At 44.7% G+C, this 13,181-nt stretch overlaps 1 protein-coding gene across 1 annotated transcript in view; it reads right to left on the reverse strand.

Annotated features, from left to right (window-relative positions):
• Positions 1–13,181, reverse strand: part of LOC142310216 (NXPE family member 2-like) — a 96,678-nt gene that overhangs the window by 18,794 nt on the left and 64,703 nt on the right. Inside the window, exon 3 of the mRNA XM_075347704.1 lies at positions 1,801–1,865. Coding sequence (XP_075203819.1) covers positions 1,801–1,865 — 65 coding nt within the window. The remainder of the gene's footprint in view (positions 1–1,800; positions 1,866–13,181) is intronic.

The following is a 13,181-nucleotide window of genomic DNA, read 5'->3' on the forward strand; positions in this document are numbered from 1 at the left end:
TAATAATCGTCTTTTATAAGACCTGATCAGGCCGGCACAGGTCTCTGGAGTTATCTTGGCCCACTCCTCCATGCAGATCTTCTCCAAGTTATCTAGGTTCTTTGGGTGTCTTATGTGGACTTTAATCTTGAGCTCCTTCCACAAGTTTTCAATTGGGTTAAGGTCAGGAGACTGACTAGGCCACTGCAACACCTTGATTTTTTCCCTCTTGAACCAGGCCTTGGTTTTCTTGGCTGTGTGCTTTGGGTCGTTGTCTTGTTGGAAGATGAAATGACGACCCATCTTAAGATCCTTGATGGAGGAGCGGAGGTTCTTGGCCAAAATCTCCAGGTAGGCCGTGCTATCCATCTTCCCATGGATGTGGACCAGATGGCCAGGCCCCTTGGCTGAGAAACAGCCCCACAGCATGATGCTGCCACCACCATGCTTGACTGCAGGGATGGTATTCTTGGGGTCGTATGCAGTGCCATCCAGTCTCCAAATGTCACGTGTGTGGTTGGCATCAAAGATCTCGATCTTGGTCTCATCAGACCAGAGAACCTTGAACCAGTCTGTCTCAGAGTCCTTTAAGTGATCATGAGCAAACTGTAGACGAGCCTTGACATGACGCTTTGAAAGTAAAGGTACCTTACGGGCTCGTCTGGAACGGAGACCATTGCGGTGGAGTACGTTACTTATGGTATTGACTGAAACCAATGACCCCACTGCCATGAGATCTTCCCGGAGCTCCTTCCTTGTTGTCCTTGGGTTAGCCTTGACTCTTCGGACAAGCCTGGCCTCGGCACGGGTGGAAGCTTTCAAAGGCTGTCCAGGCCGTGGAAGGCTAACAGTAGTTCCATAAGCCTTTCACTTCCGGATGATGCTCCCAACAGTGGAGACAGGTAGGCCCAACTCCTTGGAAAGGGTTTTGTACCCCTTGCCAGCCTTGTGACCCTCCACGATCTTGTCTCTGATGGCCTTGGAATGCTCCTTTGTCTTTCCCATGTTGACCAAGTATGAGTGCGGTTCACAAGTTTGGGGAGGGTCTTAATTAGTCAGAAAAGTCTGGAAAAAGATAATTAATCCAAACATGTGAAGCTCATTGTTCTTTGTGTCTGAAATACTTCGTAATACTTTAGGGGAACCAAACAGAATTCTTGTGGTTTGAGGGGTTGAATAATAAATGACCCTCTGAATAAACTTTTCACAATTTAAAAAAAAAATAAAAAAAGAAATAACATTCTTTTTTGCTGCAGTGCATTTCACACTTCCAGGCTGATCTACAGTCCAAATGTCGCAATGCCAAGTTAATTCCGAATGTGTAAACCTGCTAAATCTGCAGGGGGTTGAATACTACTTGTAGGCACTGTATTCAACAGATACAGAGACTGTCAGGCAGGGTTTAGCAATATGCACCCAGAACTTCTCATGGTTCTTGGTGCATATTGCACCTGACAGGTTCCCTTTAATGCCAAACTGACAAAGAAAGTTGAAAAAAAAATATTTTTAAGAGCTGAAGAAGTCAACTTCAGGGTGAAACCAAAAGTTTAACCTTAGCAAGCGTAACCAACAATTTAATATATATTTTATGGGAGCAAATCTGTGGGCATTTTTCTATCATGTAATAAACTGGAAATTTACTGAATGTGGAGTGGTATCAATTCCTGAGCCCACATCTCACTTGTAGACTCCTGACTAGAATATTTATTAACATCCTAATGTGGAAAGGGGTTAATAAATTCTCCTTTTATGCATTTTTAAAATTAGTGATTAGGAAGTCACCAGCAATTCAATAGCAATTACAAAGAATACTTGACTTACTTGAACACTTCTGAACTTCAACACTTTGTATTAGTTTGGGAATCTCTGCTCCAAAATTGGAGAATCTTTAATGATGAACAAAGTGAAAAAAAAAACCATTAACCCCTTTATGGATGCAGCTAATTTTTATTTATTTTTACCCACAATTTAAATTTTATGACAGTATGAAGGGTTGTTTTTTTGTGCCACAAGTTTTAACCCTTTCACAACAATTGAAGTAAGTTTACATCATAGTCGGGAAGGGGTTACTGCAAAATTATGTAAATTTACGTCATGATAATCATGAGAAAACATACCTAATATATGTGCAAAATAGTACACATATTTGGTATTGCCGCATCTAGAACAACCTGGATTATAAAACTGTCAAACTAGTTAACCTCTACATTAACCCCTTCACGGCTGAGGATGTAACAGTATGTCCTAAATCATGAAGTGGTGATCATCACCGACTTCTGTGGTGAGCCGGTGGTGATCCCCGCACATAGCTGCTGATATGTAAAGAAGACATGGTTGCCTTGCAGGCAAAAGTGGATCCGCACATGTTAACTCCTTAAATTGCACTGTCAAAATGCGACGGCGCAATTTAAATGGCCGCAGTTCAAAAATCACCATTCCCTGCCACCATCAGAGGCCCCATGACCCGATCACAGGGAGCCGATCGTTGCCATGGTAGCGACGGGTCATTTGATGACATAGTTTCTGTTACAGCCGACAGAGCACCGGTTGGCTGTAACAAGAATAGATCATTTTTCCTGATCAGAACGATGCTGCTCTGATCAGGAGAAATGAATGAGCGATCAGACTGCTGATCCTTATAGTCCCCTAGGGGGACTAATAAAATAAAAAAAGTAAAAAAAAAAAGTTTTAAACAATTAAAAAAAAACAACTAAAAGCTAAAAGTTGAAATCACCCCCCATATGTCCCATTGAAAATTAAACGATTAACAAAGTAAAAAATATACACACAATTAGTATAGCCGCTTTCAGAAATGCCCGATCAAAATATAAAATCAATTAATCAGTTCGGTAAATGGCGTAGTGTCACATAAATTTAAAACGCCATAATTACGTTTTTTGGTCGTCGCAAATTTTGCACAAAATGTAATAACAGGCAATCAAAACATGGCATCTGCGCAAAAACAGTACTATGAAAAACGTCAGCTCGAGATGCAAAAAATAAGGCATCAACGAGCCCCACACCCTGAAAAATGAGAAAGCTACGGGTCGTGAAATATGGCGCAAAAGGTGCACCACTTTTTTGGGACAAACTTCTGAATACTTTTTAACCCCTTACATAAAAAAGAACCTATACATGTTTGGTGTCTATGAACTTATACCAACCTGAGGCATCACACCAGTATATTACCATATAATGAACACAGTGAATAAAATATCCCAAAAACTATTATGCAATTGCAATTTTTATTTGCAATTTTTCCACACTTGGATTTTTTTGCCATTTTCCAGTACACTATATGGTAAAACTTAAGGTTTCATTAAAAAGTACAACTCGTCCTGCAAAAAACAAGCATTCATAATTAAGATTGATGGGAAAATATAAAAGTTACGGCTCTGGGAAGAAGGGGAGCAAAAAACAAAAACAAAAAATGAAAAATCGTCTCGAAGGGATTAGCTCTGTAAAGAAAAAACTAGCATCAAATATGTCTTTTCATCATAGCAATGCAAAAACAATTTTTTTTCTATGAAATTGCTTTTATTGTGTAAAAGTAGCAAAACATAATAACAGTATAAATGTGGTATCAATGTATTCGTAATGAGCCACATAATAAAGCTGTCATCACTTTTATGACACGGTGAACAGCGTAAAACAAAACAAAAACAATTCCTGAATTGCTGTTCCTTCTTGATTTTGTCTCCCAAAAAGCAAAATAGAAAGCCATCAAAAAATATTATGTGGCCCAAAATGTGCAAATAAAAACTCAAACTCATCCAGCAAAAAACAAACCCTCGTAAAGTCCTTCTCTGACATAGGGGCCGAGACCAAGTCCGCTCTGGAGCAGTCATCCATCTGTATGAAGAGACACGTGGACAAGAGATGCCTAGCTGCTCCTTCCAGGTATGTCTCTATTCCAGATAGCTCCGCCTGAAGATTCATTCATACAAGTTGGGTCCCCGCTTTATTGGCCCCTTCGAAGCGCTGCAGTGGATCAACGAGGTATCGTACAAGTTGAAGTTGCCACCCACTCTATGCATCCCCAACTCCTTCCTTGTAGCCCTCCTCAAGCCTGTCATCTTGAGTCGCTTTCACTGGGATCTTGGTACTTTAACTCCTTCAACCAGTGATGAAGACATCTATGAGGTAAAAGCCATCCTTGCGGTAATGGAGCTCAGAGGTAAAACCTACTACCTGGTAGATTCGAAGGGGTTCAGTCCTGAGAAGAGATCTTGGGAACAAGAGAAAAAAAGGTTGATGCCCCTATTTTCCTTAGGAGATTTCTGAAAAGGAGGGGATGTAAGGGGGGAGGTACTGTGGCTCACAGTCCCAGGGCTGCATCCCCGCACAACTCCGTTCCCATGCTCCGGCAGGGGTGCCCTTCACCTCACCTCCCTCCTGGTCCCATGTGTTCCATGCCCAGTCCCAGCACGGCATCTCCGCACGGCCCTGGCTCCAAGCTCCGGCAGGGGCGTCCTTCTCCTCTCCTGCCTACTGGCTCCATGTGCCTCTCTCGAGCTCTGCCGTGCCCTCCTCCCACTTCCAGGCCACACGCAGGCCATCTGGGAGTGCCCATAGGGTCCTCGTGGCCACACACCCCTTTCTTAAAGGGCTGGTGTATCATTACCCCGAAGTTTTCCTGGAGGTCAGATCACCCTGGGAGGTATTTAAGATCACCTACCTTCAGAGGAGGTGCCCGAGCAACGTTGCTAACTAGTTAGTGCTTTGCTAGTTCTCAGGTCCCATTATGCTACCGTGTCTAGTTCTGTTATTTGTGTCCTAGTACCAGTCTCGTGTTCCTATCTTGTGTCTCATCCTAGAGCCTGCTCTCTACTACCACCTCTGTGCTTCGACATCTGAGCCACCACCTCCATGCTGCAAAGTCTGAGTTACCATCTCCGTGCTGCCACATCCAAGCACACCAGCACCGGACATTAAGAGACTTTACCAGTCCATAAGAGCCGGTCTACACTGGTTCCTGGCAGTCGTGCATTTAGGCCCCCTGTTGCTGCACAAGACAATTCTTGTATAGGGGTTTGCTACTGGTTGCTCCTTCAGGGGAGTCCAGTATATGGCCCAGTGGGTCCTCTCCTGGACACTTGCTGCCTCTCAGCGACTGTAACAGTATTATTAGAGAATAGAATGTATTTAGATTAGCCCTGAAAAGGACTGCTGGTTGTATGTGGAACAGGAATTTTTTCATTGTTTGTTGATAATTGGATTCCTTAGATTTACTACTTGTGTACTAATTAAAGATATATATTTTTAACAGGATTTTTTTCATGGTTTGTTGATAATTGGATTCCTTAGATTTACTACTTGTGTGGTATACTTTTGTATGTGGCAGCACCAAGGACTGTAATGCAAAGAACCCTGCCTAAATGCATCTAATACACTGCACCCAGAAAGAAACGAGATAGGATGATGCAGCTATACATTTATTCCACATACTCTCCACTGATGTCAACACATTTCTTACATTAGTATTCCAAGTTCTGTAAGCCTAGAAAAAAAGTAGGATTTCGGTTGTGCCTCATGTGCATCTGTAGCAGCCATGGCATCAGAAGTGGAGTGAAATTTGTTACCCTTGATGTGTTTCTTCAGGTTTGGAAACAGATGATAGTTGGAGGGAGCTAGATCTGGTGAATAAGGTGGGTGGTCAACCAGCTGGAAGCCCAGCTCTGCCAGTTTTGCAGTGGTCGCTTGTGCAGTGTGAGCGGAGGCATCATCTTGCAGGAACAAGATTCCTTTGGACAGCTCACCACACCTTTTGGCCTTCAGAGCTGCCTTCAATTGGTCCAAAAGTTCAATGTAATGCCTTGCATTGATGATGGAACCTTTTTGAAGGTAGTCCACTAGCAGCATGCCTCCCTTATCCCAGAACACAGATGCCATCACCTTAGTGGCTGATTTTTGCACCCTGAACTTCTTTGTGCACCGCCCCACCAGCGGTAGAACCGCTTGGATCCGGGTGTCGCTACTCGTAGCTCGAGGGTCTCTGGACCCGTGGGCTCACGGTCACTCTAAAATGGGATGGGGGAATATTTACAGGGGATTTACATAGTTCGTGACACTACCCGTGGTGTGCGGTAACAGGGAGTACCACCGCTGCCATTGGGAGTACACGGGGTGATGGAGTGGGGCAGCCAGATAATGTTACCCTGGGCCCTGGGACTCTATATGGTGAGGGGTTGTTTCAGGGGAGCACAGGCTTGCTGGAAGGGGGTGCTTAGTAGAGATGAACGATGTTCGAGGTTCGCCAATTTCATGTTCGAGTGATTTTGGGGGGTGTTCGAGACGTTCGACGAACTCGAGCATTTTACTAAAAGTTCGGCAGTTCGAGTTACATTCGAGAACGGTTCGATCACCAAAACTGTGGCTTTTCACAGTGAGGCTATGGGCACATGTTGCTATCCGCATGCTTCCTGCGTCCCCAGCACAATCCCTCTCCCTTTCCTACTCACCGATCACGGGCGTCTCGCTGCACGGCTGTCACAAATCTGCGGCATATTTTCCTCTTTTGAAAATGGCTGCTGCTTCATTATTCAACCAGTTATTCCGTGCTTTCCCCGCCCATCGGCGCCCATGATTGGTTGCAGTCAGACACGCCCCCATGATGAGTGACAGCTGTCTCACTGCAACCAATCACAGCCACCGGCGGGCGGCTCTATGTCGTGCAGTAAAATAAATAAATAAATAATAAAAAAAAAAAATGCGGTTCCCTATATTTGATACCAGCCAGGATAAAGCCACACGGCTGGAGGCTGGTATTGTCAGGATGGAGAGCAGCACGTTATCGAGAGCCCACCACTCTAAGGGCGGCTTTGCACGTTGCGACATCGCAAGCCGATGCTGCGATGTCGCACACGATAGTCCCCACCCTCGTCGCAGGTACGATATCGTGTGATAGCTGGTGTAGGGAAAATTATCGCTACGCCAGCTTCACATGCACTCACCTGCCCTGCGACCGTCGCTCTGGCCGGCGACCCGCCTCCTTCCTAAGGGGGCGGGTCATGCGGCGTCATAGCGACGTCACACGGCAGGCGGCCAATAGCAGCGGAGGGGCGGAGATGAGCAGGATGTAAACATCCCGCCCACCTCCTTCCTTCCGCATATCCTACGGAAGCCGTGGTGACGCCGGTAGGAGATGTTCCTCGCTCCTGCGGCTTCACACACAGAGATGTGTGCTGCCGCAGGAGCGAGGAACAACATCGGACCATCGCGTCAGCGTAATTATGGATTACGCCGACGCTGCACCGATGATACGGTTATGACGATTTTGCGCTCGTTAATCGTATCATCTAGGATGCCGGATGTGCGTCACTTTCAATCTGACCCCACCGACATCGCACCTGCGATGTCGTAGTGTGCAAAGCCCGCCTTACAATATCACCCAGCAGCCGCCCGGAATTGCCGCATCCATTAGATGCGACAGTCCCGGGACTCCACCCAGCTCATCCCGAATTGCCCTGGTGTGGAGGCAATCAGGGTAGTAATGACTTAATCATGCCAGGCGTCTCCCCGAGATACCTTCCATGGTTAAACTGTAAGTGAAAGTAAAGAAACACACACAGCGAAAAATCTATTTATTTGGTATAAAAGACAAAAAAAATCCTCTTTCACCATTTTATTAAAATCCCCAAATACCCCTCCAGGTCCGAAGTAATCCACACGTCACTGTCAGCTCTGCTATAGAACATGAGTGCTCTGTGTCTGCTCCATGCAGCACATGAAGAGAATCGCGCTGTGACCTCAGACTTCAGTCTGCATTGCAGACCTCAAGATGACAAAATCTGCCTATGCTCCTCATTGAAGCCAGTGGCTGAATGGAGAGCGCTCGCCTTCCTTCCTTCCTTCCTTTTTTTTTTTAATCTGTACTAGAAATTCATGGTGGCCATGTCAAATATTGGCATGACACCATGAATTTCAGGCTTAGGGCCAGTTGATAATATACAGCTAGCCCTAACCCCATTAATACCCAGCGAGCCACCCGTCACCAGTGCAGCATGAAGAGTTGGATACAGCACCAGAAGATGGCGCTTCTATGAAAGCGCCATATTCTGGGGCGGCTGCGGACTGCAATTCGAACCGAACTCGAGCCTTCAGAGGTTCGCTCATCTCTAGTGATTAGGTACTCATTCAGAAGGAAAGCAGATGCTAACAACGTGGTAAATCAAGCCTCTGGGTGCCGCTGCCCTCTTGGGGCAGCTTGTCCGGGTATCCGTCCCCTGCAGTACTGCCTGATGGACTTGAGCTTGCCTCCGTGCACAGATTTTAGTAGTGTCCAAGTGGCCCATAAGCTTGAAGCTGTCCAGGCCCTGCTCCCCACTTTTTGTGTGAAGGAGCTGTGCTCTCAGGAGCTCACACTTGGGATTTCAGTGGGCTGCTTTGGTTGGAAAGCCCTATCCCCCTCGTTGCACTAATGTCCCCGATCTCTGAGCTATGTAGGGACAGTCCAAAAAGGCCCTATCCTCCACAGGTTAATTTCCGGGTTGCTTGAAGCCTCTCCCTGACCTAGGGTCCAGTACCCCGACGTACTTTTGGTCCCAGACCAGCTGTTGTACTTGCTGCTGGCCGTCCTCCTAGACTAAAGGTTACTTTACACGCTGCAATCTCGCTAGTGAGATTGCAAGCGATTGTACCCGCCCCCGACGGTTGTGCCACACGGGCAAATCGCTGCCCGTGTGTAACGCCTGTCTGGATCAATAGATTCAGGAGGGATGTAATGGACAGACTAGAGGAAAGCCACTCACCAAGCAGGACCCCTAGAACCCTGAAACCCTTTAACCCCTATACAGGGATTTGGAATTACACAGGGCCCTGGAGATCACTACCTGTGGAAGGCAGCAGTCTGATGAGAGTAGTCGTCAGGCAGGTTTAAACCAGGAATAGCAGAACAGGGACAGAATCGGCAGACAAGGACGTAATCAGAAAACGTAGCAGAGGTCAAATCCGGATCGGGCAGCGAGGTACAAAAACAGCAGGCAGAAGGGTAGTCAGAAAACACGCAGATGTCAGCACACAGGAATCACAAAACAGAATAGGGCGGACCAGGAGCCAGGAAATCAGAACTATCTCTGGCAGAGGTCAGCAGACAGAAGGGGAACTAAGAAGGGTGTGGTGTCTTCCCATTGGCTGTAGCTGAACACTGGCAACTTCAGCTGGAAGACACACACCACCCACAGTCAGCCAGTGGTACTGCAGCAGATCCCAAGATAACCCAGCCCAGTGGATGATCGGAGCCTGCACCCACCGGTGCCGCTGGCATTGACTCCTCTCCCATCACCAGCACCATCCACGGCAGGAACATGGCGTCGCCTGGCGATCCGAGCAGAAGTCGCTGGAGCAGACTTCAGTGGCGATGTAACACCGTGGCGCACAACCTCGTTAGTCCCCGTCACACGGACTTACCTGCCCTGCGATGTCACTCTGGCTGGCGAACCGCCTCCTTTCTCAGGTGGCTGTTCGGCGGCGTCACAGCAACGTCACATGGCAGGCGTCCAATAGAAGCGATGGGGCGGAGATGAGCGGGACGTAACATCCCGCCCACCTCCTTCCTTCCGCATTGCCGGCGGGACGCAAGTAAGGAGATGTTCTTTGCTCCTGCGGTGTCACACACAGCAATGTGTGGTGCCGCAGGAACGAGGAACAACATCGCAAATAAGCAGACAACGATTTTTGGTTTCAGGACGACCTCTACACGGCAAACGATTTTGACCTATTTTGTGATCGCTTAAGGTTGCTCGAAGGTATCACACACTGCGATCTCGTTAATGAAGCCGGATTTACGTCACAAACACCGTGACCCCGACGATAATTCACTAATGATATCGCAGCGTTTAAAGCCCCCTTAAGTCAGGCACCCAGTCCCAATATCCCGTGACTCCTCCAGGTCCAGCCCACCGTCTGCAACCCAATCGTTTACTCAGCTTCCCTCTGAGTAAAAAAACTGGAGAAAACGGGTTTATGCCGTGCTAGAAAACCACGAACATGAGTGTAATAAAACACTGTTCTTTTATTCAGATCATTCCAATGCGTTTCGGAGACTCATCTGCCTCCTTCCTCAGGGAAAAAGAACCTTACAGACAATAAGGATTTACCCTTATAAAGCAGCGTACAGAAAAAAAGTGTGCTTCCAATCGGGACGTTATCACTCCATGTGTTACAGAGTGATGACTCATTGCCACTTGGAGTAAGACTGCGTCATGGTATTAACTTCACAGATTTTGGCATGTTATAAACTGCAAACGCATAGAAACGTCAGAAATACTTAATAAATGAATAGCTTATACTTGTAAAACTCGTCTGTGTTCCTTTTCACTGGGAGGCAAAAGAAAAAAAAGGGGGGGAGGGGGAAATGAAAAGTGAAATAGTCTATATATATGCATGCATATAGATAAATGTATGGCTCCCATGTCTATGTCAGACACAAACCCATAGGTCTGTGTCTGAATTACTGATGCGCTGTTTCTCTGCCATCACCCTATCTGGGCGGTTTGGTGTAGAAGGAGCACTTAGAGGAGTAGTTAAATAAGTTATCACTATAGCAATCTAAAAGAGAGGAAAAAGTGTGTATGTGTCCGTAGCAAAAGAAGCACATGTGAGGTTGTTCTGCAGGGCAGGTGGTGTACAGTAATGGACAAAAGTTTTGAGAATGCTACAAATATTAATTTTTACAAAGTCTACTGCTTACATTTTTCTAATGGCAATTTGCATATACTCCAGAATGTCATAAAGAGTGATCAGCTTAACATCAATTTAACCCCCAAAACACATTTCAACATCATTGCATTCCTGCCTTAAAAGGAGCAGCTAACATTGTTTTAGTGATTGTTCCATTAACACAGATGTGGGTGTTGATGAGGACAGGGCTGGCGATCAATCAGTCATGATTAAGTAAGAATGACACCACTGGACACTTTAAAAGGAGGCTGGTGCTTGGTATCATTGTTTCTATTCAGTTAACAATGGTTATCTCTAAAGAAACACGTGCAGCCATCATTGCTCTGCACAAAAATGGCCTAACAGGGAAGAGTATCGCAGCTACAAATATTGCACCTCAGTCAACAATCTATCACATCATCAAGAACTTCAAGGAGAGAGCTTCCATTGCTGCCAAAAAGGCTCCAGGGCGCCCAAGAAGTACCAGCAGACACCAGGACCGTATCTTAAAACTGTTTCAGCTGCGGGATCGGACTACCAGCAGTGCCGAGCTAGCTCAGCAATGGCAGCAGGCTCGTGTGAGTGCTTCTGCATGCACTGTGAGGCGGAGACTCTTTGGGCAAGGCCTGGTTTCAAGGAGGGCAGCAAAGAAGCCACTTCTCTCCAGAAAAAACATCAGGACCGACTGATATTCTGCAAAAGGTACAGGGAGGGGACTGCTGAGGATTGGGGTTAAGTCATTTTCTCAGATGAATCCCCTTTTCGATTGTTTGGGACATCTGGAAAACAGCTTATTAGGAGAAGAAGAGGTGAGCGCTACCACCAGTCTTGTCTCATGCCAACTGTTAAGCATCCTGAACCGATTCATGTGTGGGGTTGCTTCTCAGCCAAGGGAATCAGCTCACTCACAGTCTTACCTAAAAACACAGCCATGAATAAAGAATGGTACCAGAATGTCCTCCAAGAGCAACTTCTCCCAACTGTCCAAGAGCAGTTTGGCGCCCAACAATGCCTTTTCCAGCATGATGGAGCACCTTGCCATAAAGCAAAGGTGATCACTAAATGGCTCATGGAACAAAACATAGAGATTTTGGGGCCATGGTCTGGAAACTCCCCAGATCTTAATCCCATTGAGAACTTGTGGGCAATCATCAAGAGATGGGTGGACAAACAAAAACCAACAAATTCTGGCAAAATGCAAGCATTGCTTATGCAAGAATGGGCAGCTATCAGTCAGGATTTGGTCCAGAAGTTGATTGAGAGCATGCCAGGGAGAATTGCAGAGGTCCTGAAGAAGAAGTGCCAACACTGCAAATATTGACTTGCTGCATTAACTCATTCTGTCTAACTGTCTAAATATTGGTACTCATAATATGGTTGCAATTATATTTCTGTATGTGATGTAAACATCAGACAAACACAATTAAAAACCAGAGGGCAACAGATCATGTGAAAATATAATTTGGGTGTCATTCTCAAAACTTTTGGCCATGACTGTACTACTAAAACATATACAGGATATGTAAAGAACAAACTTTGTGATGGGAAAGAGTATGGACGTGCCAAGGGGATAGTTCTGTGGCAAAAAGTGAAAAAAAGGGGGACACCCGTGTGTGTCAACTAAATTACGAATTTAATATGAAAAAACAGCTGCGGAGCGGTGGAATAGAACAGAAAAATGAAGTGCGCATGCATGAGGAAGCGAGTTCTCTGTTCAGAGAGGTAATGTAAGTTCAGACAGTGGGAAAAAATATGCCGCGCATGCACGCGATGCACATAAGAAGCAAGTCCCTCACTAGAAGTGGTCATGAAAGTTCAAACCGTGGGAAAAAGCTTGATGCACAGGTGCACAAAGATATGTGGAAAATAGTGATGGAAGTGCTGGTTATATGAAAAAAAGGGTACAGGGTTGATCATAACAATGTGAGTGGGGATAAGTGGAGAGACATGTCTCTATAATTAAATAAATAAATATATATATGTGAAAATATAAATATGTATATATACAAATTATATAAATATATATATATATATATATATATATATATATATATATAAAAATTATATAAATATTTATATATATATATATATATATATATATATATATATATACACACACACACACGTATATATATATATGTGTGTGAAAAAGTATCTATACATAAAAACAGGGGGGGTAAAAAATATATATATATAAGGATCTTGTTGAGGATTACGTTGGATAAAAAACAATTCTTTTGAACACGTTGGAGTGTTAGTAAATACATATGCTTATTAAATACAATTAAATAATATATATAAAAAACGGAATTTATCACATATAATATATAAGTACTAAAAAGGAGACACTAAAAGGTATATAAAATGTAATAGAAAAAATTGTAATAATCAGAATCAATAAAAAATAGAAATATTATAAAATTACAGTCCTATATCTAAAAGACACATATTGAAACGAAAAAAAGGGGGGGTATGAAAAACATATAAAAAACATATAAAGAATAAAATAAAATAGATATTGATTAAAACCCTGAGTATAAAAA

This window comes from Anomaloglossus baeobatrachus, chromosome 5 (assembly GCF_048569485.1).
Source record: "Anomaloglossus baeobatrachus isolate aAnoBae1 chromosome 5, aAnoBae1.hap1, whole genome shotgun sequence".
NCBI lineage: Eukaryota > Metazoa > Chordata > Amphibia > Anura > Aromobatidae > Anomaloglossus > Anomaloglossus baeobatrachus.